Below are 26,488 nucleotides of genomic sequence, written 5' to 3'. Positions count from 1 at the left end.
TCAGGTATAAATGCCATTTTATTACTCAATTACTTTCAACATCTGAAATGGGCATGTGACAATAAAAAAAAAACACAAAAAAAAACTAAAAACAGATTTTTCTTTTGGTTTAACATGCAATACAAAATTGCTTTACATTTTTTTTTTTTTTTAAACTGGTTTACAACATATTTTACACGCCCCTCCCGTCCCTCGAGTCTCTCCACCTAGCTGCTGGGAGGGGTAAACATCATGAGGTCCTGCAGTGCGAGTGACTGGCGGGCAGGGTTTATGATCATTGGTGTGAAGGGTAGAAACGCAGCAACTTGGGGCTGCAGAGAGAGAAAGAGAGAGATATTTCTATGCTCTTGTAAAGCGGTTAATGACATTCCAACGGTAAAGGCATGGCTTGCTTGGGATACAATACAATTGCGACAGGCAGGCAGTGTGTCAGTGCTACAAAGGGAATGTTTTGCTGGGCGTGCCTTTCTGCCTGCACCATGGTCTGCAACCGAAAGCACAAGCCCCAATGCTTGTCCAGTGGACTGTTTCTTACAGTAATAGCTTGCCAATGTCATACTGTGACTTTGCTTAGCATGACATTCACTGGCTTTTTTTTTATTTTAAATAAAGTGGTAAAAAAAATAAGAGCAAAACTTACAGAAGAAATGGGGGCAACAGTCTCCAAGTTCTTAATGACATCATTGCAGGGTGTATGAACTGTGGGTACAAAAAAGATATGTAAATAAATTCCACTCTAAATTTGGAGGGATCGGCATCACCTACTGTTGTACATCAAGAGTAGAATTTATAAGACTGACATGGCCATTTTTCTAAATTTCTTTTTTTATATAAAAATAATATATATATATATATCTATCCTCAAATCATGTACTTATACCAGGTTCCAAAACAATTGGAGAAGTTATTTAAATATATGCACACATGTACAGGACTTCCACTATATCTCATTGGTGTAAATCAACACAAAAGCTTTTATTTGGCAAGTAAAAAAGTAACAAAACTTAAATCTGCTGACATGCTTGAGAGAGTGAGGAGGTTGTTTTGTTCATTACAAACTTGTATTAGCTAGGTGATTAAGGCACAGTTCACAGCAAAATAATTACAAAATGGCCAACACTTTTTCCAAATCATACACGTCACCCAGATCTTGGGAAAACACCAACTATGAGAAAGTTGAGAACAAGACATGATTGAATACAAATGTACACAAACACCTCAGACTGTGCTGCGAGTACCTGTGCGGGTGTGTCCCGGCTCCTCTAGCTGCGTGGGGGGCACAGGGCTGTCCATCTCCACGTCCTGCAGTTGAAGTCCTGGAGAAGACATCTCCATGGCGTCCCCCAGGCTCTGCAGGGGGGCCACGCTGTCCCAGGGGGCGAGGCAGGTAGCAGGGGACTCCGATAACCTCGCCATGGGCTGCAGGTACTTCTCAAAGTCAAACACCTGGAACTCCTGCTAAAAGAAAGACTGTCTGTTTAAACTTTATACCAGGGATAGAAATAAAGCTCCCATTGCATAGCAGTTCACTCCATTTCTGGTTTTACCAGGACACACTGGGGCTAATCAAGCACAATTTAAAACCAGGAATAGGGGAAACTGCTATGCAGTAGGAGTCTTATTGCCATCCCTGTTCCATGTAATTTAATTGGACAAGGGGAAACAAATTCAATGCAGTATCCCCTCTGTTGTTGAGGAGACAGAAATGTTATGACTTTACATGCCCCTTCATCACTTCACACATTTGTGGTTTATTCACTTACATTTTCTGTATTGGGTGTCCTGGATAACACATCTTGTGCAGCAACTCTGGTGTGAGCACTGGAAAATACAAAAATGACATAAAAGCCAGTCTAAAACACCAATATCTTAAATAAAAATAGAGCCTCTGGGTTGGAGAGCAATTACATCTTCAGTCAATATCAGCTAGACTGTTACCTGACTGTTCTGAACAGGACTGCATGTCCATACAGAAGTTTAAAACCCTTTAGACAGGCTCTAGAAAAACTGAAACTGCAGACAACTTGCCCCCCAGCTTAGGGAGCAGGTGTGCATTAAATGGCATTCCGCACTAGTAATCTGGTATGGTCAAAGCCCTTACCTGTGGTTCATCTCTTGTGTGTGGTCAGGAGAGCAGGGGGGATTAAGGGCTGGGGGAGAGCAGGGTCTCTCAGGGGTCTGGAGCACATTGTGTAAGGGAGAGCCAGTGGTCCTGGAGGAGTCGGGCCCCTCAGCAGAAACAGCGCGCAGAGGAGTGGCACAGCTATGGGCTGTACTGCATCTTGAGATCCTCTTACCTTCATCAAGAGAGGAAAAAAATAAATAAATAAAACACACATTTTACCAAGGCTCCCACCATACATCACCTGCTGCAAAATGGGAAACTATTGTTGAAACTCAAGGCCCTTAACGAAAGTATCAGTCACAATTTACTGCAATGTAGGCCAACTCACACGAGAAAATAAAAACATTTAGAAATTGTGTCTTTACATAACTAGTCTACATTTATACATTTGTACAAAAGAAAACTGCTAAATGAATTAAACTAAATCAGTAAGGAGTAAAACAGACCAGGTACCACATCAAATTAAATTATAAAAAAAGGACACAAATGAGTTATCTACAGGAAGAGGAACAAAAACCAGATAGAAAAAGCGCTGATCCTTTACTGACAGACTAACATTGAGATCACAATAATCTCTTGTCCCTTTGGTTTACAAAACGTCTTCTTACAAAAGAACAAATGCTACACAGCTATAAAATTGTGTTGAACATTGTATTTGCCTTCAATACATATCATTTAAATAAGTAAGTATCTCGGCGCGTCTCACCTGGCTGCAGTTTGGCAGGGCTCTCCACTTTAAAGAACCCGGCATCAAACACAACAACGGGCACGGTCTGCTTGGGCTCCTCCTCTGCCACCTTTCTCTGGAGCTCCGCCTCTTGTTTCCGAGCCTTCATCGCTGCCTTCACTGCGGCCAATCTGCTCCTTGCAGCCGTGACACTCGGCCCCTCTGCCTTCCCAGCTTTCGAGGGGGGCGCTGCCTTCTAATTGGGGGCGAGTGGGAACCACACACAGCTTCAATACACTGGTTTTTGACCATAAGCACATTTGTCAAGGGTATAATACATTTCTATTCTAAAGTGTAAAAAAAGCCATTATGACTCCTTTGCATGAGACTGATAACTGGGAATCTGACATAGGAGTGCGGACTGTACAATCTGAGATAGGAGTGTGGACTGTAGAAATGTCCTTCACACCTCATTTCTTTTCTCCTCGACATGTAAATAACTACAAAATGAAGATATTAACTGAAAAGGTGTACCTATACAGTAAGGTCCAACTTTTGTTTTTGAATAGTTGGACACCACTTTTCACGGATACAAGATTGCACTATACAGTCAAACTGGTATGGCTCACCCAGTTACATAAGCAGCTTGAACCAGAGCCCTGAGTTTGCTAGAGTGTGCACAGGAAGCTCCTACCTTGACAGCCTTCTTGGCTCTGGGCTGGAAGTGGCTGATCTGCTGCCATCCGCTCTCCTGCAGTTCAGTCAGGTTGGTAAACTTCTTATTGACATCTTCCACCTGCCAGAGAGGGGGCACTGTTAGACTATCCGATACTTAATGCAACATAGGCAGGGCTTCACAGAACTGTAGATATAGCATACAGAAAAACTACTAAAGAAACAAAACCATACCAAAAAGGGGAAAAGGTTTGGTCACAGATTTCTCTGTCATTGGAGTGTTAATGGTTAAAACACACAAAAAAGAATTACCAAAACGTTAGTCCTTTAGAATTTTGGCTAAACAGGATCACAAAATATGCTTGCGAAATAGATGTTGGCCTCAGTGCAAGGTGGTTTAGAGAGCCCCATGTTTTTTGCAAATACGAAAATAGCACAAAAAAAGACAACTGAATACAACCTAGAAAATGAAAAAAACTAAAATGCAAATATAAAGCAAATTATAAAGCAAACATTGAACAGCATTTTTAAAATTGGGAGGTTTATACAATTTTTTTTTATTTTGAAACACTTGAAATTGTATTTGTCAAGACTCAGCCGTTACCACAGACATGGTCTGAAAGGAAACGGAAGCTCTGACTAGCACTTGCGCAAATGTAGAATTTGGAGCGAGTCATTTAGGAAATAAAATTGATGGAAGAGACTTTTGTTTCTAAAATGCCGAACCGTGCATAACAAAACGCTGCAAAAATGTCTCTGTTTAATCCACTGGCGATGGCCACTCAGGCATCAGTGTATAAAAATATGCTGAAGGAATGTATTGTGAACGTGCAACTGCTAGGGGAAGGTGAAATATAATTTAGTGTTGAGGTACATGAAATGAAGCGACAGTGTGAAAGATGCTGTTCAGAATACTTTTGATGGCTGTGTAGATGTTACCGACATGCTGTTTGGGCCAGAATGCCAGTTTATCCAATACCATGATTTCTTGTCTCATGTACCCTGCGGTTTCCTGTTAACCGTGAACCCCCCCCCCCAAAAAAAATATTCACTGGTTGTGACAGACGATAAACCATGAAGAAAGAAGAGAGTTCTGTTGCATGCTTGCATTTAATTCTTCATTCGAATATTTGTGCTAGATTGAAGCTCCGTAAAATATCCAAATTCTTACAGTAACCTGCTTTGCGTTAATGCTGAATTGTACAACATTCTGAATTATCCTTCATGCCGATTTGATGTCCATTGTGCAGTAAAAGTATTTTTAGGAGGGCATGGGCAGTATTTACTGTAAATAGGGAGTTAAATATTGGGGGACTTCACGTACATTACTGTTGCTAAGGAGAAATTATGGTAACTAAATTATTGTTCTATTCTAGGTCTGTTAAAATGGATAATGTTTAATAAATATGTAAAGTTAAAACATGTATACTTTGTTTTATATACATCTATTGAGTTATTTTATTAATGTGTATCTAATAAAAAACATTTAGTGTTTAAAACGAAATGTGAAAAATAAAAAACATTAAAGAATTTCACAGGGCTTTCGTTATTTTTTTGCTTTCCAGTAATTATTCAGTCTTCTCCACACACACAGTATTCTTCGCTGCACTGCGACTAATATCTAGAACCCTGTGAAATTATTTTTTATGTTTTATTTTTCACAATGTTTTATTACAAGATGCACATTAATAAAACAACTCTGATGTTTATCAATAGTATACATCATGTTTTAACTATACATATTTATTAAACATTTTGGAAAACCATAATTTCTCATTAGTGGCAGTAACGCTAATGTACAGTCCTTCCACTCGCTATTTACAGTAAATACTGCCTATGCCCTCAAAATACATTAAGATCATATATATTTACATTGCTCTGCTATTGTGGGGCTGTCAATTGCAAAAAAACGACAGGAATTGCATTTCAATCCCTTTGCACTGAAGCAGGGTGTATACAACAAGCTTGGGGGTTTCAGTATTTATAACACTAAGCATAGCAGATTCATTCATTCATTCAAATTCATCCAAAACAGCATTTGCTCCAGTGCAAAGTTTGCACCACTTTAAATAAAATAATTTGCATACCAATACAAAATAAGCAAAACAAGCCATACCCCCCCCCCCCCCCCCCCAAAAAAAGGAATAAACAGTTAATGACTCGCTCTAAATTATACATCTGCGCAAGTGCTACTCACAGCTTCTGTTTCCCTTAACTACGATTGCAAGGATTTATTTAAAAGTATTTTCATAAAGATTTTTCATTTTATTTGCATTTCGTTTTATTTAATATTTGCAGAAAACACGGGGCTCTAAATATCCATTGAAAATAGTTCCAGCTCACTTGGAAGTAGACCATATCCCAGAATCCCTCCAGATCAGTGCACGTCGTCTCCTTCTCTCCCCTCTTGAACTCGCAGTCATCAACCAGCCCAGCAAACTGCCTGAACCGTTCAGCCATCAGCAGCCGTGCCTGCCCCACTGTGGTCCTCATCAGGTCTTGAACTGCAAAGAAACTCACTCTGTCACTTCAGTGTTTGTACCAGTAAGGAAGATTGCGGATGCTAGCAGCACCTGCTTAGCACTTAAATGATAAAACATGCACTTAAGCTTTTACAGACACCAGTTAGCACTACCTAATGCTGCCTTCGGTAAGGTAGTCAAATCTGGGTTTCCATTTATAGAAATAACTAAAGTATGTTACTCAAAATAGAAATAAAAAAAAAATGAATACCTGAAATCAATTCTGCCCTGCATGAAGTCCAATATATTTGATTAGTGACGGATCAATAAGGCAGATTAACCAACCCCCAAACCCCTCCTCCTCAAATGTGGACATAAAATGTTACCAGTAATGACACCATAGTTCAGATAGAAATGATTTCTGTTAAAATACAGTATTTTTTTATTATTACTGCAATGTTAAAGGGACATCTGATGCGTACGCACACATATTATTTTATAACATAATAATTATTATTATTTAGTCCTTTGTGTTCTAATTTGAATGTTGTGTCTAACTTATGCACAACAGTGTTTTTGGATATGGATCTTCTGATTAAAAACCTAATGTTTGTTCTTTATTTTGAAAATAAAGATCAATGCATCAATTATCGTTGATAAATGCCTATGCGATCAAATAAGAAAATAAGGTTGCTGATTGCACCACTACTTTACACTGAAATCTATTGCTTTTTTAAAAAAAAAAAATTTTTTAATGTCACCAATGACTCGATATTGGCCTTACGCCAGTCAGAATTCACATATCGATTTGGTTCATCTTGGGGGGGGAGGGGGAGAAATGCCACTCCAAGGTCATTGTCCATTTCTAGAGGATCTAATCTAAGTTTGGACGCTGAAAAAGCTGTATTTCATGAGCCTGTAGGAATGCAACATTTCCTCACGTTCCTAATAAGACATTTAAAATGACAATGCAGGGAAGCTGAGAAGTTCAAAGCCTTTAGCAGCCTGGGCTGGAGACCAGCTCATGCACACTGGGGACACTCACTCTCCTCAGGGATCCCTGCCTCCTCAGTCCTGGACTGCCACTGTTCAGACAGGAAAGTCAGTCTCTCCGTCTCCTTCTCTATAGCACCTCTGTGGAGAAACACACAGCTGTCACATTCCACCGACAGCAAAGCCTGCACTATCCAGCCAGCATGATCCCTCCATAATCAATGAACACGCTCTCTTATTGCACTACAATGCAGCCCATCACAAGTATCATTGTGTGTCTACAAGCTTTTTATTTATTTATTTATTTATTTATAAAAACACTTTATACAAAAAATAAATAAATCACAAAACCACAACACATTTGTATAGCATGTCACACATACAACTGCCACAATCAGATTATAAATACAACTTTTAAATGACAGAACACAATTCAAAAGCAGCAATTTTAAAATCTCAAAACAAAGGAAAAAATAATTGATGTAATAAATACACAAGTGTTCTGTAAACAGCTAAACTAGTGTGGTCAATGGATCTTCTGTAGCGATGTTTCCCAAACCCTGTTTGCTGGTTTTTCATTCCAGCTAAACTCTCAACTAGACCCTTAATTGAACTGCTAATTTGCTTAATTCGATCTTTAATTGTTTTTAGATTTAAAAGTTAGCTATTACATTTTATAAGTAACTTGAACTCTGCAAGTTTAAGAGCTGAAAACAATAAAAAAAAGTCTAAGCAAATTCAGTTCAATTAAGGGTCTCGTTAATTAATTGAAAGCTTAGTTGCATGGAAACTGGTAGACCCGGGGTCCCCAGGACCAGGATTGGGAAACCCTGATAGAGTAATGAATGACCTTGTGGCAGGGCAGAAGCCCTGCTGCTATAAATAGTGTGTGTAGTGGGAATGCATGATTGGCAGGGATGGGGTTAAATCTATCCCTGCCAGCAATCACAGGTGTGGCCATTCCCCAGTTAGGTAACTGGTGCTAACTGGGGAGTGGACACATGTATAAAAAGGAAGGAGACATCCTGTGTCTGGTGGAGGAGTTTGGGGATGAGTGTGATTGGATTTTTGTATTGTTTGAGAGCTTGGTTAGTGAAGGCGAATGCCCAGCCCAACAGCGAAATGGCTTTGTTTAGTCTTTTATTTTTGCCTCGTGCCTGTTTGTTTAATAAATGTCCACATGCGCTTAAACTGCAGCTTTCTGTCTCTGGGTCTCTTTCCTGCTTGCAACAGCATGGGTCGTGATGCTACCCTGAAAACCTAAAAATGCAGGTAATTAAACTGCATTGCTGAACCAGTAGTGCTTACTATTTCAGTAAAAAATCCAGAAGGTTCCAAAAAAATGTGCAACTGATAAAGCAAGAGTGTAGGTCAAACATTTAGTAAATGGTTAAAACGAAGTACACATTATGTCTTTTTGCAGACCCAGATTAGCACCAGTCTTGGAATACCCAAAGTTACTAATGCTTCGATGAAACCCACTTACAGCATGGAGGTTACTGACCTGAAATAGGGCACATCGTGTGGCGGCTCAGCAGGTTGTCCCTGCGTTCCCCAGGAAGCAGCGTTCCGGGCCTCACGCTCTCCTCCTGGGGCTGGAACAGACTGATCCTGTTGACTGGAAGAAGCAAACCCTGCCTGGCTCTCTCTACTGGGAGAAACGGCTTGTGTTCGGTCATCTTTATTGGGACAGCTTAGGGCTTGGTCAACCTTACTGGAAGTATCTTCCAATGTATGGTCATCTTTATTATGGGGACAAAACACAACGGAATTGTCACCTGCCATTTCTTGGTCATCTTTCCTTGGAGAAGACATCTTCTGGTAGTCAGCTTTGCTCGGAGAAGACACCTCCATGTCTTGATCACATTTCCTGGGAGAACCTGCCACCTCTTGGTCAACTTTCAGGGGAGCATCTCCCAACTTCCTTGGAGAGCCCAGAACTGCTTGTTCATTCTTCACGGGAGAAGACGTCATCTCCTGGTCATCTTTCCTGGGCGAACTCCCAAATGCCGGATCCTCCTTCCTTGAAGAAGTCTGCATATCTTGATATTCTTTCAGGGGACAATCTACCATCTCCTGGTCATCTTTTCTGGGAGAAAACATGTCTGGAATACTATTCCCAGACTCTGCTGTGGGACTGGGAGCTAGATTCTCACTCTTAGAAGAATGCAGATAGTTATCTGGAGACTGTGGGGCAACATCAAGCCTCTCGCTGTCAGGGGTCTCCTCAGGGGGAGCTGTGGAGTTGGAAGGCTCATGTGCCTTGCAGTCAGGCCTGAGCACTTCATTCCTGAAGTCAGTGACTGCAGTAGGTTGGCAGCTGCCACTGGTGAGGGGGAGAGAAAACAAAAGAGGTGGTTAACTGCAAGAAATAAAGAATCTTGAGTTGATAGTCACAGGGAAATCAACGAATTGTGATATTTTGTCCTTAACACACGCTCACACATTATTTATATATATATATATATATATATATATACACACACAGACGTGCTCAAATTTGTTGGTACCCTTACAGCTCATTGAAATAATGCTTCATTCTTCCTGAAAAGTGATGAAATTAAAAGTTATTTTATCATGTATACTTGCATGCCTTTGGTATGTCATAGAATAAAGCAAAGAAGCTGTGAAGAGAGATGAATTATTGCTTATTCTACAAAGATTTTCTAAAATGGCCTGGACACATTTGTTGGTACCCCTTAGAAAAGATAATAAATAATTGGATTATGGTGGTATTTCAAACTAATTAGTTTCTTTAATTAGTATCACACATGTCTCCAATCTTGTAATCAGTCATTCAGCCTATTTAAATTGAGAAAAGTAGTCACTGTGCTGTTTGGTATCATTGTGTGCACCACACTGAACATGGACCAGAGAAAGCAAAGGAGAGAGTTGTCCGAGGAGATCAGAAAGAAAATAAGACAAGCATGGTAAAGGTAAAGGCTACAAGACCATCTCCAAGCAGCTTGATGTTCCTGTGACAACAGTTGCAAATATTATTAAGAAGTTTAAGGTCCATGGAACTGTAGCCAACCTCCCTGGGCGCGGCCGCAAGAGGAAAATCGACCCCAGAGTGTACAGAAGGATAGTGCGAATGGTAGAAAAAGAACCAAGGATAACTGCCAAAGAGATACAAGCTGAACTCCAAGGTGAAGGTACGTCAGTTTCTGATCGCACCATCCGTCGCTTTTTGAGCGAAAGTGGGCTCCATGGAAGAAGACCCAGGAGGACTCCACTTTTGAAAGAAACATAAAAAAAGCCAGACTGGAATTTGCTAAAATGCATATTGACAAGCCACAATCCTTCTGGGAGAATGTCCTTTGGACAGATGAGTCAAAACTGGAGCTTTATGTTCACAGACGAAAAAATGAAGCTTTCAAAGAAAAGAACACCATACCTACAGTGAAACATGGATGAGGCTTGGTTATGTTTTGGGGCTGCTTTGCTGCGCCTGGCACAGGGAGCCTTGAATCTGTGCAGGGCACAATGAAATCTCAAGACTATCAAGGCATTCTGGAGCGAAACGTACTGCCAGTGTCAGAAAGCTCTGTCTCAGTCGCAGGTCATGGGTCCTCCAACAGGATGATGAGCCAAAACACACAGCTAAAAGCACCCAAGAATGGATAAGAACAAAACATTGGACTATTCTGAAGTGGCCTTCTATGAGTCCTGCTCTGAATCCTATCGAACATCTATGGAAAGAACTGAAACTTGCAGTCTGGAGAAGGCACCCATCAAACCTGAGACAGCTGGAGCAGTTTGCTCAGGAAGAGTGGGCCAAACTACCTGTTAACAGGTGCAGAAGTCTCATTGAGAGCTACAGAAAACGTTTGATTGCAGTGATTGCCTCTAAAGGTTGTGCAACAAAATATTAGGTTAGCGGTCCCATCATTTTTATCCATGCCATTTTCATTTGTTTTCTTATTTACAATATTATGTTGAATAAAAAATCAAAATAAACAATGGTGGATGCCAATTACTTTTGTCAGTTTCAAGTTATTTCAGAGAAAATTGTGCATTCTTCGTTTTTTGTGGAGGGGTACCAACAAATTTGAGCATGTGTGTATATATATATATTATATATATATATATATATTTTAAAGTATTTATGAAGATCTAAAAAGTAAAAACATACAGAAAAGGTCACAGACAACATTCTAGCTAATGCTTTCGGTGACATATTGATAGAATTTTTAAATGAACCAATGTGATTTATAGTACAAATTCATGCTCCTCTCCATATGTATTGTGCTTGGATATCAGCTATTCCCATTCATCTGAAATTAAAGGTTTCTTCATTGCTTATGTGACTTGAACCATTCATACCTCTATTAGCCAAAATGTCCAATACATGCAAAATCCACATGCACACATTCCTCTTAATTGTCTCAATGATCTCACTCAAATTTTACCATTTGAAGGTGGAATCCACCTCCCACAGGGATACAAGAAATCAAAATTAATTTCAGCAGCGAGAAAAACTTCTAGCTGACATTTGCCACTGAATTTAATTTAGTATATACAGCACAAAACACCAAGTGTAGCAAACATTTATACTAGATATGGTTAATTCTCAGGCTTTCCAGATTTGTGATTGATTATGTCAAACCACATGGCCACTGGATGAGCGCAAGAACATTGAAATGCCAAAATTCTAGAATTAAATTGATTAATTGAAATGCTCAGATCCAGCCAGCCAGATCAAGGCAACATGTCCTGGGCAGTTAACTTCTCTCACACCAAGAGCAGAATGCTCCCTTGTGTTTTGAGCCGAGGTGTAACAAGTCCAGGGGGCTGGCGTGTTACCTCTTGCTCCTCTGCACTGGGCTCCAGGAGAAGGTAGGCACCAGGAAGGCACTGGCACTGCAGGGGCTCATGGGAGTGAGACGGTGTGCAGTGATCCATGCTGGCGGCTGGAACACGTAGTTGTCGGGAGCGAAGGAGGGGGGCTGCTGGCTCTCCACTGGCGCGGAGCTCTGCTCTGTAGGCACACTGGCTGGCGTTTCTCTTTCTGAAGTCTGACGGCAGGTCTCGAGGACATGTTCTCCCATCTCCACTGCGTCACTCTTCAGCTTCGGCACAGGAACCGTGCGACTCTGCGAACAAATTATACACAGCAAGACTCTCAACATGCCTTCAGCCGCAAAAGAAAGCGTGCAGGTGTAAATGGATACAGGGCATCAGGGCTGCTACAGCATTAAAATGAGGTTCAGTGCATCTGTTAAATATAGAGCCAGGTAGTTTGTGAAGGACTGAAAACTTTTCATTTTGTCTGCGGTTGTCATCCCAAAGCATTGAGATGTTATTTCTTTGAAAGATGCAGGGCTGTAAGCAGAATGGACTGCGACTTGCATCACAAAACCTCAACCGTCTCAAAACTAGTGAGCCTGGAGGTATATGGTCACCCCAGGAAGTTCATTCAACAAGGCTGGAATGGTTCTTTTGCACGAACCAGCCACTGGTCCATATTAATAAGAGCAAACTTAACACTGCAAATAGCGTACAGATTGTGTCCAACTCCTACTAAATATGCACATCACTTAGTAAGCCTATAAACCTACATCACCAGACTTCGTCTAATTACACGCAAGCTTAACCCTTTGCGGTCCATTGTCGGACTGGGTCCGACATTGCAATTATTCCTCACAGGTCCTTTGTCGGACTGGGTCCGACATCATTATAGCAACGCAATAAACGGGTGTCTAGTCGTTTTTTCTCCGGAAAAAGCCGAGAAAACCATTCAATTGCCGAGTGGGAGCGACAGGAGCCGAGACAAGTCGAAAAAAAAAAAGGGCGTATCTCATGGTATCAGGTATCAGATAACGGGGGCGGACATAAGTAAACAAGTTGGCTGACTGAATCAGCGCACAGAAAACACTGACATTTGCAGAGCTTTTTTGAGATGTTATAGTAATAAAATAATGACTTGGATCGCATTATTGAGGAGTTTGGTGATAAAAAAAGTGATCCGGAGATGATCGATCGGTATGTACGACTATTATTATTATTATTATTATTATTATTATTATTTATTTCTTACATAGGTGAACGCTATAGCAAACGAAAGGGTGGGGCGGGGCTGGAGATGCCTAGTGAGTGCTTTGTTGATATGCAGGGCCATTTAAACCCGTTTGACTGTGAGTATACATTATGCCCCCTATGTGAGGGGCACACACCCCGGTTTGAAAACCACCGGCTTGGGGCATATGCATCAATCTAGGTGATGTAGAGCATTTTGGTAACGGTGCAGAAAAAAGCAATAAACACACTGTAAATAAGGACAGCAAGTAAAATGCATAGAATGGGAATATCATAAGATTACCTCTTCTGGAACTTGTGGATCCTTCACTGGTTTCTTTTTCAGCTCTGTCTCTTTAGTCTGCCCTTTAGCTGAAAGGGATCAAATTGTTACTGGTGTACGCCAACGGCAATTCCACTTGCATTACTTCTTGTAAAGCTTTCCAGAGAACTCTACTAACAAAAACACCTCTGCAGGGACCAGTTACATATTTGTTTTTGTTTTTAAAGTTTCTTAATACTACTTTAGTCGAAGGTTTACTTGATTCAATTTATGACAATTGTTGGCACAAATACCACGACTGGAAGTTAGGAGGTGTGGACTACCTCAATATACGATGCCTGTTCATAATCTCAGGTCCCCTTTAGTAGTAGTTTGCACCCTCATGAGGGTACTATGCATTTTAATCTTCCATATGTCCCCATATAAAGACTAGAAGAGTTTATTATATTTTTGAATCTGTCCCCATATGAAGTCGCCATGCACAAAATTACATGTGAATCAACCTCATTTGCATCTCCGAAATTGCCGTACCTGTGGCAGCTCGGTGCGAGGTCCTGGTCTTCACGGTCACAGGAGCGGCACTGGGTTTGGAGGCTCTAGTGACGGGAGCTCTGGTCAGGGCTGGCTGAGGCACTGCTAGGACACAGGAAGTGGAAAGTATCAAATACCTGTAAAACAGCCCTCTCAATACTAGGGGTGTAACAGTTCATCATACTTTCTTTACAGGATATAACCTGGATCATACTAAAGGTATGTATTGTGACCAAAAGCACAACAGAGCTTATTGTAGTTCACCAAGTGGTTCTTGAATGAAGAATAAAGTTGGGTTATTACCAGAACCCTGGTTCTCTGAAATAGAAATGTAACCATTACCTCATAGGTATTAATCCTTTAATACCATCTAACCTGAATAGATATAACAAAGATGCACATAGTGCTTGTGACGTAGTCATGCCCTCCCCAAGGGTATAAACAACCACCGACACAAATAGTCATCATTTTTCCTTCAAGAACGCTGCAGTATAGACGCTGTGACCTTGAAGGTAGCGTGCCTAAATAAAGTTCTGAGTCAACATGAACATATATTTTTTCGTCTGTTGCATCTTGCATCCCAGACATAAGTTACATTGTTCACCGTCGGGAGTTCAAGGATGATTTAGTTGCGCAGCAGATTCCCCAGTTGGATAATTCTCTTCAGCCAAAGAAGCAGGCACAGTAATTTAAGAGTACCGTCACCATAATGAAAAACAGTAATGTAGTGCGAGTTTTGTACTCAAGCAGGGTCAGCTGTTGCAGGGAAAACAAGTTTTTTTTCTCAAACTTACCATTTAAAAAAATGTGAAACCAGAACGCACAAAAATACTTGGGACTGTAATTAGGAAGCATACTATGTACTGCAGCCATTCACTAAATGAAAATATGTGCTTGCTGTGGTGTATTTAATATCGTAAATATAGCAGAACGAACAAACCCACTGCAATTTAAAACTTGTTTTTACTGAAAAAACAAACTGATGTAAATCATAAGAGTGGTCTGTGTTACATGCTGTCAGTTCACTAACATGAGCACGGGAGCTGCAGCATGCAGAGTTAATTACAGTCATCAGCTGCATAGATTAACCATTCAGCAGAATGAGCAACAAACAAGTGAGTACAGACACAACAAACCTGGGGCCATATTCTTGAAATGTTCTTAAGAAAAGAAAGTTGGATTTAAGATTTTTTAAACTTTGGACTTAAGAAAAAAGTTAACTGCTATTCCTTAGGAATCTTCATAACTTTCTGAACAAACTTAAAAAAATTGGTCTTCAAAAAGAGAATTAAATCCTTGTCTTAAAATAAGTAGCTCTTGGCAGGTATGCAGAAGAATATACCTGCCAAAGTTTTAATAGTTTAATAAAGAAATAATTATTGTGAATCTTATGAGCTGCTTAATAAGCAGCTTATTTTAGCGCCAGCACGAAGCGCCAGCCAACAGAAGAGCCTCAACAAAAGAGCCGGGAGTCTAGCTGTGGGAGTCGACAGGTAACCAGGTAACCAGGTAACCAGCATTTGAAGCAAGATAGGTATTTGATCCTGCTCCTAGTAATTTTTCCATTAACTATATAGTATTACCTGGTGTTTCTAATTGGGGAGGAGTGTGTGATTTTATCCCAGGCAGTGTGCTTATTTTGAGTACTTAAATTGTAATTTGTAAATTTGAATCAGGGTGGGTTAACTTGATTAGAGCAGTTTGCATTTGAATTGGTCTCCACACAGCTCCTGCAGTTGTGTGATCCCATCAAAGTGTGTGAAACTATTGTCTCCAGAGCAGTTAGCAGCTAGTTCCCTTGCTAAGTGAAGGGAGTTATTTAAGAGTGGGCATCTGGTAATTAGTTCAGTCTTCAGGGAACCAGGGAGAGAGGCAGATAGATAAGTTCCTGCTTTTTGTAATTGTAACTACCACATTTGGTGACATTGTAAGGTGGTGTTTGAATTGGCTGAGTTTGTGTGTGATTAGTACCAGGTGAGTGGCTAAATTGATTAGCAGTTGATTTTGCTATTTGATTGGTTTCCACACAGTTTAGTTGGTTCTTTTGCCAAGCAGGGGTAACAACATTTATTCAAGCAGCTTATTTTAGCGCCAGCACGAAGCGCCAGCCAACAGAAGAGCCTCAACAAAAGAGCCGGGAGTCTAGCTGTGGGAGTCCAGCGAGGGGAGGCCTGCGCTGAGACGCTGTTCGACTAGATCCGAACCTACCAGCGCTCTGGAAGAAGCCATCTACTAGTCAGGTCTGTATCCTCCACCCCACTGCTCCTACTGTGCCTTTTGTCTTGCTTGTCCTGCTATGACTGTCTCTCACATCCCTGTTCTGTCCTCCCGTCCTCGTCCTCTGCCCTCCCTCCGCTGTTGCTCCTCCAACCCCTCTAACCTCATTTCTCTGCCTCTCCCCCCCTCCCGCACACTCTCTGGTGCACTCTGGAACTGCCACTCTTCTGCTAACAAAGCTGATTTCATCTCTGCCTTTGCCTCCCACCTCTCGCTCGATTTCCTTGCTCTCACTGAAACCTGGCTGTCCCCTGATAACACTGTTACTCCTGCTGCCCTGTCCTCTCTCTACGTCCTGTCCCATACCCCGCGTCTCACCGGACGGGGAGGTGGGACGGGTCTTCTCCTCTCTCCCTCCTTACTCTTTTCTGTCCCCTCTGATCTCACCTCCCTCTCTGTCACTACCTTTGAATTTCATGCAGTCCAACTAACCTCTCCCTGTCAACTCCTGCTCATTGTTTTGTACCGCCCCCCTGGGCCTCTCACTCACTTTCTGGATGAACTCGACTATCTACTCTCCTCCCTCCCCTCTCTGTCTACCCCGACTGTCCTGTTGGGTGACTTCAACATCCATCTCTCCAACCCCAGCCACTCTGGATTCCTCCCTCTCCTTCACTCCTTCGACTTCTGTCTCTCTCCGTCCCCTCCTACCCACAAAGCTGGCCGTCAACTGGACCTCACCTTCTCCAGGGCCTGCTGCCCCTCCAACCTCTCTGTCACCCCCCTGGACCTCTCTGATCACTATTTCATCTCTTTTTCTCTGTCTCTCCCCCCTCTCCCTGCTCCTCCTACCCCCACTGTCACCTCTCGCCGTAACCTCCGCTCTCTCTCCCCCTCTGTCCTTGCCTCCACTGCTCTCTCTCACCTCCCTCCTATCGACTCCTTTTCACAACTCTCCGTAGACTCTGCTACCTCCACCCTCTTCTCCTCACTCACCTCCTCCCTCGACTCCCTCTGTCCCCTCACCTCCCGACCCGCTCGCCCCTCCCCTCCACATCCCTGGCTCTCCTCTGTGCTCCGCTCGGCAAGAATCACACTGCGATCTGCTGAAAAGAAATGGAAGAGAACCAAACTCCCTGCTGCCCTAGACCTTTACCGCACTCTTCTCTCCTCCTTCTCCTCTACTCTCTCCTCTGCTAAATGTGCTTATTTCCAATCTGTAATCCAAGCCTCCACTAACAACCCACGTAAACTATTCTCTACCTTCTCCTCCCTCCTAAACCCTCCCCCCCCTCCTCCTCCCTCCTCTATCTCCCCTGACGACTTTGCCTCCTTCTTCTCTTCTAAAATCTCAGATATCCGCAAACTCTTTAACACCTCTCCCTCCCCCGCACCCCCTCCTGCTCCAACCCCTACACCCACTACATCCCCTACTAACTCGCCCTCCCTCTCCACCTTCTTGCCCCTCTCAGACTCTGACCTCTCCTCCCTGCTCCAGGGTCACAAACCCACCACGTGTGCCTTGGACCCCCTCCCCACTCACCTCTTTCAAGCTGCTGCTCCTGCTCTACTCCCCTTCATCTCCTCCCTCCTCAACACCTCTCTACTTTCTGGCATCTTCCCCTCTGCCTTCAAAAAAGCCTCTATCACTCCCCTCCTCAAAAAACCTACCCTCGACCCCACCTCCCTCCAGAGCTACCGTCCTGTCTCCCTCCTACCCTTCCTCTCCAAAACCCTCGAGCGGACTGTACACCGCCAGCTCTCTGCTTTCCTGTCCAACCACTCTCTGCTTGACCCTCTCCAATCTGGCTTCCGCTCTGCTCACTCCACTGAAACCGCCCTTCTCTCTGTCACCAACTCACTTAAGTGTGCCCGAGCTGCCTCTCTCTCCTCTGTCCTAATTCTCCTCGACCTCTCTGCTGCCTTTGACACTGTTGATCACTCTATTCTACTATCATCTCTTGCTGACCTGGGGATCTCTGGCACTGCTCTGGCCTGGTTCTCCTCCTACCTCTCCAACCGCACTTACCAGGTAACCTGGCGTGGAGCAACCTCCACACCTCACCCTCTCTTGACTGGAGTCCCCCAAGGGTCAGTCTTGGGTCCTCTCCTGTTCTCTCTCTACACCCGCTCCCTGGGCCCCCTCATCGCATCCTATGGTTTCTCATACCATTTCTATGCTGATGATGCTCAGATTTTCCTCTCCTTCCCCACCTCTGACTCCACCATCTCCTCCCGTATCTCTACCTGTCTGTCTGCTATTTCCTCCTGGATGCACTCGCATCACCTCAAACTCAACCTCTCTAAATCTGACCTCCTTTTCTTTCCCTCCTCCTCCCCCTCCTCTGATCTCTCTATCTCTGTTCCTCTGGAATCTACCACACTCTCTCCCTCTTCCTCAGCTAAAAACCTTGGAGTCACCCTGGACCCCTGCCTCTCTTATTCCCAGCACATCTCCACTCTGGCACGCACTTGCAGATTCTTCCTGAGCAACATCCGAAGAATCCGACCCTTCCTCACCAACTATGCTACCCAGCTCCTGGTCCAGGCCCTGGTACTCTCCCGCCTAGACTACTGCAACTCCCTCCTGGCTGGCCTCCCTGCGTCCGCCACCCGTCCGCTCCAGCTCATCCAGAACTCTGCTGCTCGCCTGGTGTTCTCTCTACCTCGCTTCGCCCACGCTACTCCACTACTCCGCTCGCTCCACTGGCTCCCGATCACCGCTCGCATCCAGTTCAAGACTCTTGTACTAGCCTACAGATGCCTTGATCAGACTGCACCCAGCTACCTCCAGACCCTCATCTCTCCCTACACCCCCACTCGACCTCTCCGCTCCGCCTGCACTAGAAGACTGGCTCTACCTCCGCTACGCTCCCCTGCCTCCCGAGCCCGCTCCTTCTCCACCCTTGCTCCGCAGTGGTGGAACGACCTTCCTACAGATGTCAGGACTGCCCAGTCCCTGACCACATTCCGGCGCCTCCTTAAGACTCACCTCTTCAAACAGCACCTGTAGAACTCCTCTGTTGTATCCTGGGACACTATCACCCTTCATTTAAATATGCTTTATTTTGCTCTTATCTGCCCCCTATTTTACTGCATTTAATCCTGTACCTCAGAATATTGTAATCTCCCAAGTGTTTAATCTGTAGTATTTTGTACTTAATCATATCCTGATGTAACTATCACTACTTAATCATATCCTGATGTAACTTTCACTATTATCTGCTGTATTATTGAATTGTGGTTTGTCACACTTGAGAATTATTGTATTTCTTGTTCTTATTGTATGACTTATATTGTAACACTTGAATGTATTTGCTTGCGATTGTAAGTCGCCCTGGATAAGGGCGTCTGCTAAGAAATAAATAATAATAATAATAATAATACACAGCACCATTCCTCAGTCTCATATCTGTGTTGTGTATAGAGGGGTGCTGCAGAGCACAGCTCTTTTCCTCAGTCTTACCTCTGTGTGTTGTGGAAGCAGGGGGTGCTGCAGTACACAGCACCATTCCTCAGTCTCATATCTGTGTTGTGTATAGAGGGGTGCTGCAGAGCACAGCTCTTTTCCTCAGTCTTACCTCTGTGTGTTGTGGAAGCAGGGGGTGCTGCAGTACACAGCACCATTCCTCAGTCTCATATCTGTGTTGTGTATAGAGGGGTGCTGCAGAGCACAGCTCTTTTCCTCAGTCTTACCTCTGTGTGTTGTGGAAGCAGGGGGTGCTGCTGCTGCCGCTTGTTTCTGGCCTCGTGTTAGCACTGTGGCCTTCCTTACTGGAGCTTCCAATGGCTGGCTGACAACACCCTGCAAGAAGAAAAGCGTTGACTTGTCATTGAAACTGTCAGGTTTTTTAGCTTTTCTACATACATCACCTACTGTAGCCCGTTTCAGCAATTTAGGTAATTTCCGACTTTTAAATGTTAGGTAGGAAAAATATGACGGGAGTATGGCAGTTCCATTAAAAGTGGAAAGACTTCCTGTAGGCAACTCACATTTTGGACACATTACAGACAAGGGTTAAAAACCAAGCTAACAGTATTTGTGAACAAGCCCTACACTGGTACCTTTTTTGGAGGGTCTGGCTTCTTTGCCATCGATCGTGTGTTTACTCTATTTGCGCACACTGGAGCTGGAGGATCCTGTAAACACAGCAGGGAAACAAACACACAGAGAGTCAGGGGTGCAAAAGACTTAAACCAGGGCACTCACCTTCGAAGCAGTCAAGACTTTTGCTGGTTATAAGGGAGTCTGCAGTCTTTATACTGTCTAAATATAAATTTAATATAAAAGCAATATTTATATTAAAAAAAGGGGGGGGTCAAACCCTAAAGATCCCAGTGGCTCAACATCCCAGCGGTAACCCATTCCACACTGCGGAGGGCCGCCATTAAAATGTGCACGGTAACATAACCATCAAAAAAATACTGTGGTAACTTTAATATCACGGTAAACAAAAAAAACCAAACAAAAACACTTTCACGGAATGATTTAACTTTGGAATTTATTTTAACACTGAAAAAAGGTACAGCAATTTAATGTTTGTTTACTTTTTTATTTATTTTTTATGACAATCAGAATTTTAAAACACCCTAAAAAGTTAAAACATTATACTACCATAGCATGTATTAGTGTATTAAGATCTACCATTTGCTCAAAACAATGAGGAGCTGCAGTTTGTTAGAAAAACTGTAACGTATAAAATAAACTTTGTTCAGCTGATGGTAAATAGAATCAGGAAATGATCGCGATATTGCTTAAAAACATAAACTTTTACCAATAGTAAGCTTACGATGTTACTAACAGGGTTCGTACACTTCAAAGAATTGCATGACCTACTTATTTCCATGACCATTTTACCCATCAAGGGACATATTCCACATGACTGAAACAGGGATGAGTGGCAGGATTTGGTCTATCAGACACTAACAAAGCAGAACAAAAAGGAACACATGGGGGAAAGAAAATACAACAAAACTGAAAATGTTACGCTGCTGGTTAATGCATTCTAATTAACAGATCAAGTAAACAAATTAAATAAAATCACTGCAGGGAACTGAAATGGCTTTTTGGATTATGACCACGTTCCAGAAATCAGAGAATTCTGGATCAATCCATAAAATACTCACTCGGTCTTGTGAAATGCTATTGTAAACTAAGTAAAGGAAAGCACTACTTTTAAAATAAACAAAATTGGTTTATTTCTCAATTACCGTAAAAAGCTACCGGTAAATAAAGTACCAGTGTGTTAGTTCATTTAGTATGTTTGTGTCCCTTTTTCGGTTCTAGACTTTTCTTCACTATTTGTGTAACTTGTGTCATTTTCATTCTCTTAATTAGCGTCAGACATCAATTCTGTAGCTACAATTTACTGCTTTCTTAAATGATGCTTCAAAAGCTTGTTTATAAACTAAGTGTCAAGACCGGGAAAAGAGAAAAGACTGCAGGCTCTAATTTATCTTAAACAAGGCGACTATTTCTCACACTTGCTTGTCATCACTGCACCTGCAATCTGGCACCGGTCACAAAACATCTAAAGCAGATGTTTTATTGGTATTTGTACCATGACAAAATAAAGTTTGCTATCGCCAAACACTAGACATTTAAACTTGAACCTAAATGACTATACATACTGCTACACAACACAGAGAGGCTGCACTTGGGGTGATTATACTGTGCAGCAAAATGACAATGCGCTGCATTTCTGCTCTGCATGTTTTGATTCAGACGTGTTTTACTCAAACTCAATCAGCATTCATAAGCCCCATACTCCGGCACTCTGTTTTCTACAGTACACAATTTGTCTTTCAAAGCTTTAGCTATCAAAAAATGCACGTGAAGTCTGCCGTGTACTCGTTTTAATAAACCAGTATTGTAGGCTATGACTACCGGCAATTACTGTGTACAGTATAGCTCCTGTTCAAGTCCGCTATGATAACTTAAATGTTAACTATTCTAAACAATTATAAATTGATCGAAGCATGCCCTAGAATCCAGATTGGGGCTGATTTGAGCCTAAATTACTGAAACACATGGATTAGCCAAAATTGAGTTTACTGTTTGAGAAATCCCTGTGCTATTAATTGAAAACTCAGAAAATGCAATACAAATAATAGAACGTCCATAATCAGCGTTGTTCAGAGGCAGAGAGCTGGTTTAAAATAGTCACTGATCTTGCTCAGAGTCTTTGTCATAACTGCTCTTCATATTCAGACTGCCAGGCTAAGACAGTCTTAAGTTTGCTTTCTGGTTTCAGTAACTACAATACAGTACTGTCCTTTGACTTGCACTATACTGTACTCAATTTAATTGAATTAAATTTAATGATGACCGTGTGTAAAGTGCGTCCTGGATTTGAATAAAAAGTGGTAATTTGTTTCAACAAAACAAAAAAAATGTACCCCATCGTACAAATTACGTAGACCTACCTGTAGACTGACGACTTGAAGGGCCAATGTGACCGAATAATTTTCAAGCACTAGAGAATCTTGGCTTCCAATGTCTGATTTGTCGACACCCCAAGGCCTCTCGCTCCGTCACCTCTTTTTCTCTCAGTTACAGCACCAGGTGTGGATAGACCGTTCGCGGCTGTGACTACTTTGCCTGACTCCTTGGCCCTTGAATCACATTTACGCTTTTACTCAGAAACATGGTCATGTCCATGTTTTGAGTTTTTTGTATTTCGCCATTGCAAAAGAGATTGATGTTTTCTGCTCTTAGCGTGGTTGCTAACGCTCCCTCGCTCATGTTGGACAAATCTACCTTTGTGCCACACAACACACTTTGTGCGCCTGTCTGCTCGGGCCACCCATGATTCGTACCTTTCGTCACTCAGACAAAGTTAATTTAACCTGCACTTTTCAGGCATAATTTATTACGTGCATAAATCCGATCAATGTAAAAAATATGTTTGCTTAGTCGATGGCAACAATCGAATGACAAATAAGGCAGACCTCGTTCTCACCCAACATGTTAATATTACGTACTAACCAATGAAAGTCATGGTTTACAGGTAACCGTGGAAGCATTACATCAGAAAACCAACAAGCTCGATATTTCTACCTCATTCTTACTACTGTATGCCGGAAAAAAAAAAAATCACATAACATGAATAGCGGGAAATAACAGGCTTCAAGATCAAAGGCATTAAAACAGGGGGCGAATCGGAAGTCCGCTATAACTATACTGCACGCAATTTATGTAGTAAGCTCGCCTCCCATTTGATTTTCCCTGACATTCCACGACCACAACTAGAATTCATGAAAATTCCCTGACTTAAGGTCTGGAAAGCATATTATATTTTTCCCCTGACTTTCCAGAAATTCCATGACCCATACAACCCCTACACTAAGGATTACTAAACTTTTTTTGTAAAATTTATTTTTTTATTTAGTCGTTGCCAGTTATTTTTTATTATTTTCTCCCAATTTAGAATGGCAAATTATTTCTTAGGGTCAGCTCACCGCTACCACCCCTGCGCTGACTCGGGAGGGCGAAGACGAACACACGCTGTCCTCCGAAGCGTGTGCCGTCAGCCGACCGCTTTTTTTTTTTTTCACACTGCGGACTCACCATGCAGCCACCCAAGAGCTACAGTGTCGGAGGACAACGCAGTTCTCGGGCAGCTTACAGGCAAGCCCGCAGGCGCCCAGCCAGACTACAGGGCTATAGAGCGCATCCTGCACTCCACGCAGAGCGCCTTTACCGGATGCGCCACTCGGGAGCCACTGGATTACTAAACATATTTGACTTGGCAATCTCTTTAGCCCATTTAAGTGCCTCTGCTCCCGGTTTCTGACCTGAATTTATATTGGCTAGAGGTAACTTGGTCAATGCCCCAGCTAAGCAAGCCTTACCTTGACTTTGTGCTGTGCACGGGTGTTGGGTTGGCCTAGCACAGACGGCAGGAAGAACTGGAGGTCCGGTTTGAACACCCCCACCTTGAAGACTCCCTTCTTGGCCTTCTCCCTCTGCTCCTTCATCTTCTGCAGCACCTTGGCCTCTTTGTAGCGCTCCAGCATCTGTTTGCGCTCCACCACAGCTTTGCTGACACCTGCTGGGGCTGCAGGTTCTGCAACGTAAAGTAGGCCAGGACTTTACCACAACAAACTGCATTCAGTAACATTTATTGATGTATTGATTTTTAACACCCATGTTCTGCATACCAATTACTGTATTCCTCCCTCCTCCTAAATGTGAATTCTCATTTTGGCATACTCATTAATTCATACCTACAACAGTAGGCATAGGTTTATTTCTCAGCTTTTGCCCAACCGACACTTAAGCGTTAATTATCATAATATCAATAATTTGTTTAGTGGCTACTATTGTACTGAAGTGTTATGGATAATCATATTCTCAGCAGAATGAATGTCTGACAGTCAGAAAGCTAAAATAGATCAGCGCCACTGCTAGAGAGGTCTTGCTTTGTTCCCGGTTTATTCATAAGCGTGGGTTTAGATAACCCTGATTGCGCTGACAGTTATTAGCCGATAAGAAGTCTTTGGTCCAACCCTAACTGTAACTGCAGTAAACTAAACTACTCTTGAGCTACTTCTAGCTATGCATTGAGGATGCCATATTAACAGACAAGCATAATCTAAGGTAGGGATGTTCACAGTTATTAATACAGTTTAAATGTTTTCCAAGTGCTCATTTCTTTTGACGGTTGTCAAAATATTTCATGTGTACAGTGGAAGGTTAAATCAACTCTTAGATGATGTCTTTTTCCAATAAGAACATAAGACAGTTTACAAACGAGAGGAGGCCATTCAGCCCATCATGCTCATTTGGTTGTTAGTAGCTTATTGATCCCAGAATCTCATCAAGCAGCTTATTGAAGGATTTTTTAAAAAAGGGTTTTAATCCTGAAGTTTAAACATTTAGGAAGAAACTATCCAACAACCCTTATCTAAGGATCACATTTACACTTCAGGAAAGAAGCTAACACTGAGGCTTCTACAGCCCCCCGATCACCACTCACTGCGCAGCACGGAGCGCGTCTCCTGCAAAGCCTCCTCAGCCTCCAGGACAGACAGCTCACTCTCCCTCACAGTGGAGATGTTGGGGTCCTGCAGCGCCAGCCCCCTGCTCTTTGCGATTGCAAGCTCCCTGTTCTCTTTCTGAGACTGTGAGCGTCTGCGGGCCATCTTCACCCGCAGCAGCTCCACGCTGGCATCCTTGCGAAACCGACTGGCAAATCTTGACACCGGCGGCTCCATTCCTACTACTGAAAAAAAAAAAAGTGCGAGTTCACCTTGTAGGCATTCAACATACAACAGCACTGGGATACTCTAATTTCACACAAACTGCTTGAAATGTATTTGGTGGCAAAAATGGTTTATTTCTTTACAAAAAAATTTACACATCAAAAAATTACAGGGATGAAAATAATAGCAGTGTGATCCATTCACAGTTTTACTATAACTTCAAGACACACCTGTTTGTTACCTATACATACCGGGGCTGATCAAGCTAGTAGTTAAACCTGGAATACGTGAAACTGCTTTGCGATAGACGTCTTACTTCCATGAGGGCTGCCAATGTCTAACTAGAGTCCACTACTGTAGCATAAGCTTTTTTTTTTTTTTTTAAATCAGAATTCAACATTAACAATTTCTGAGACATCCAACTTAACTTGATGATTGTAAGCAAGGCACGCAGCCAATAAAATCCCAGCACAAGTATCTCCTGGATTTCAAGACAAATATAGCCGAGCATCATCAGCGTAACAATGGAAATTCACCCCATGTCTGCGGATAATGTCACCTAAGGTAACGAAAACGGAGGACCTAAAATAGAGCCCTCTGGAACAACGCAGACAACGCCGATTTCACACACAACACAGACTAACTGAACCCTACAGAGATAGGGCAGTGTATACAATGCCAATGGAACAATTATTAATAATATATATAATATTAATTTGTACACTTACAGTAGTTATGTACAATTTACCGTTAAAAGGGCCTAACCTGGAACTAGAGGATCGTAAAACCAATTTGTAGTCATACTGTAAATACCATACATATACCGCGTATAGTTTCAAAGAGTACAGAAATGTCATTTTAAATGGATTACTGTTTGATAAAACAAATATTTTTTTTATCTACAGACTATACGCTACAGTATATAACACAAGACACACATACACGCTAAATAGCTTTGCATATTAAGAAACTGCTACTAAAATGTAGTTAGTTTATTTTTAAAGGTAGATTTAATTAGATAATAACGGTGAATGCATGTTGTTTACAAACACGCTACCTTTCTTTGCCAAAACTAAGACGTTTAAATAAACCAGGCCCCAACAAAATGCAACCCCGTTATTCGTTGGAAAGAAACAATACAAAATAAAACACATTTTGTTCCTTTTCCTGTGTGTCTTATAAGATTTAAAATGTAAATCACTCACCTAATTCACCGTCCCGAAAACTAAACTGCAACTTTTCCACTTCAACAACTTACAAGATGGCGGGTTATTTGAAATTTACATTCTAGACACGTCATTGGCTGTCGT

At 42.2% G+C, this 26,488-nt stretch overlaps 1 protein-coding gene across 5 annotated transcripts; it reads right to left on the bottom strand.

The window, feature by feature from the left end:
• On the bottom strand, positions 1–26,488 carry LOC131723097 (disks large-associated protein 5-like). 5 transcript variants are annotated; one of them, XM_059016459.1, is made up of 18 exons: positions 26,384–26,488; positions 24,953–25,198; positions 23,826–24,040; positions 20,037–20,111; positions 19,668–19,776; positions 13,755–13,859; positions 13,245–13,312; positions 11,729–12,018; positions 8,427–9,248; positions 6,975–7,063; positions 5,811–5,971; positions 3,487–3,588; positions 2,832–3,048; positions 2,102–2,297; positions 1,764–1,821; positions 1,239–1,458; positions 641–699; positions 1–311 (listed from the first exon to the last, which is right to left on the bottom strand). In XM_059016459.1, the coding sequence occupies exons 2-18, from the start codon at positions 25,188–25,190 to the stop codon at positions 207–209; spliced, it is 3,129 nt and encodes a 1,042-aa protein (XP_058872442.1). In that variant the 5' UTR covers positions 25,191–25,198; positions 26,384–26,488; the 3' UTR covers positions 1–206. The 5 variants fall into 5 exon arrangements, with proteins under 5 accessions (XP_058872442.1, XP_058872443.1, XP_058872444.1 ...); XM_059016460.1 differs by having other exon boundaries at positions 1,239–1,455; XM_059016461.1 differs by having other exon boundaries at positions 13,755–13,856.

The sequence above is a fragment of the Acipenser ruthenus genome, chromosome 53 (assembly GCF_902713425.1).
Source record: "Acipenser ruthenus chromosome 53, fAciRut3.2 maternal haplotype, whole genome shotgun sequence".
Taxonomy (NCBI): Eukaryota; Metazoa; Chordata; class Actinopteri; order Acipenseriformes; family Acipenseridae; genus Acipenser; species Acipenser ruthenus.
This window is presented reverse-complemented; position numbering and strand designations above follow the sequence as displayed.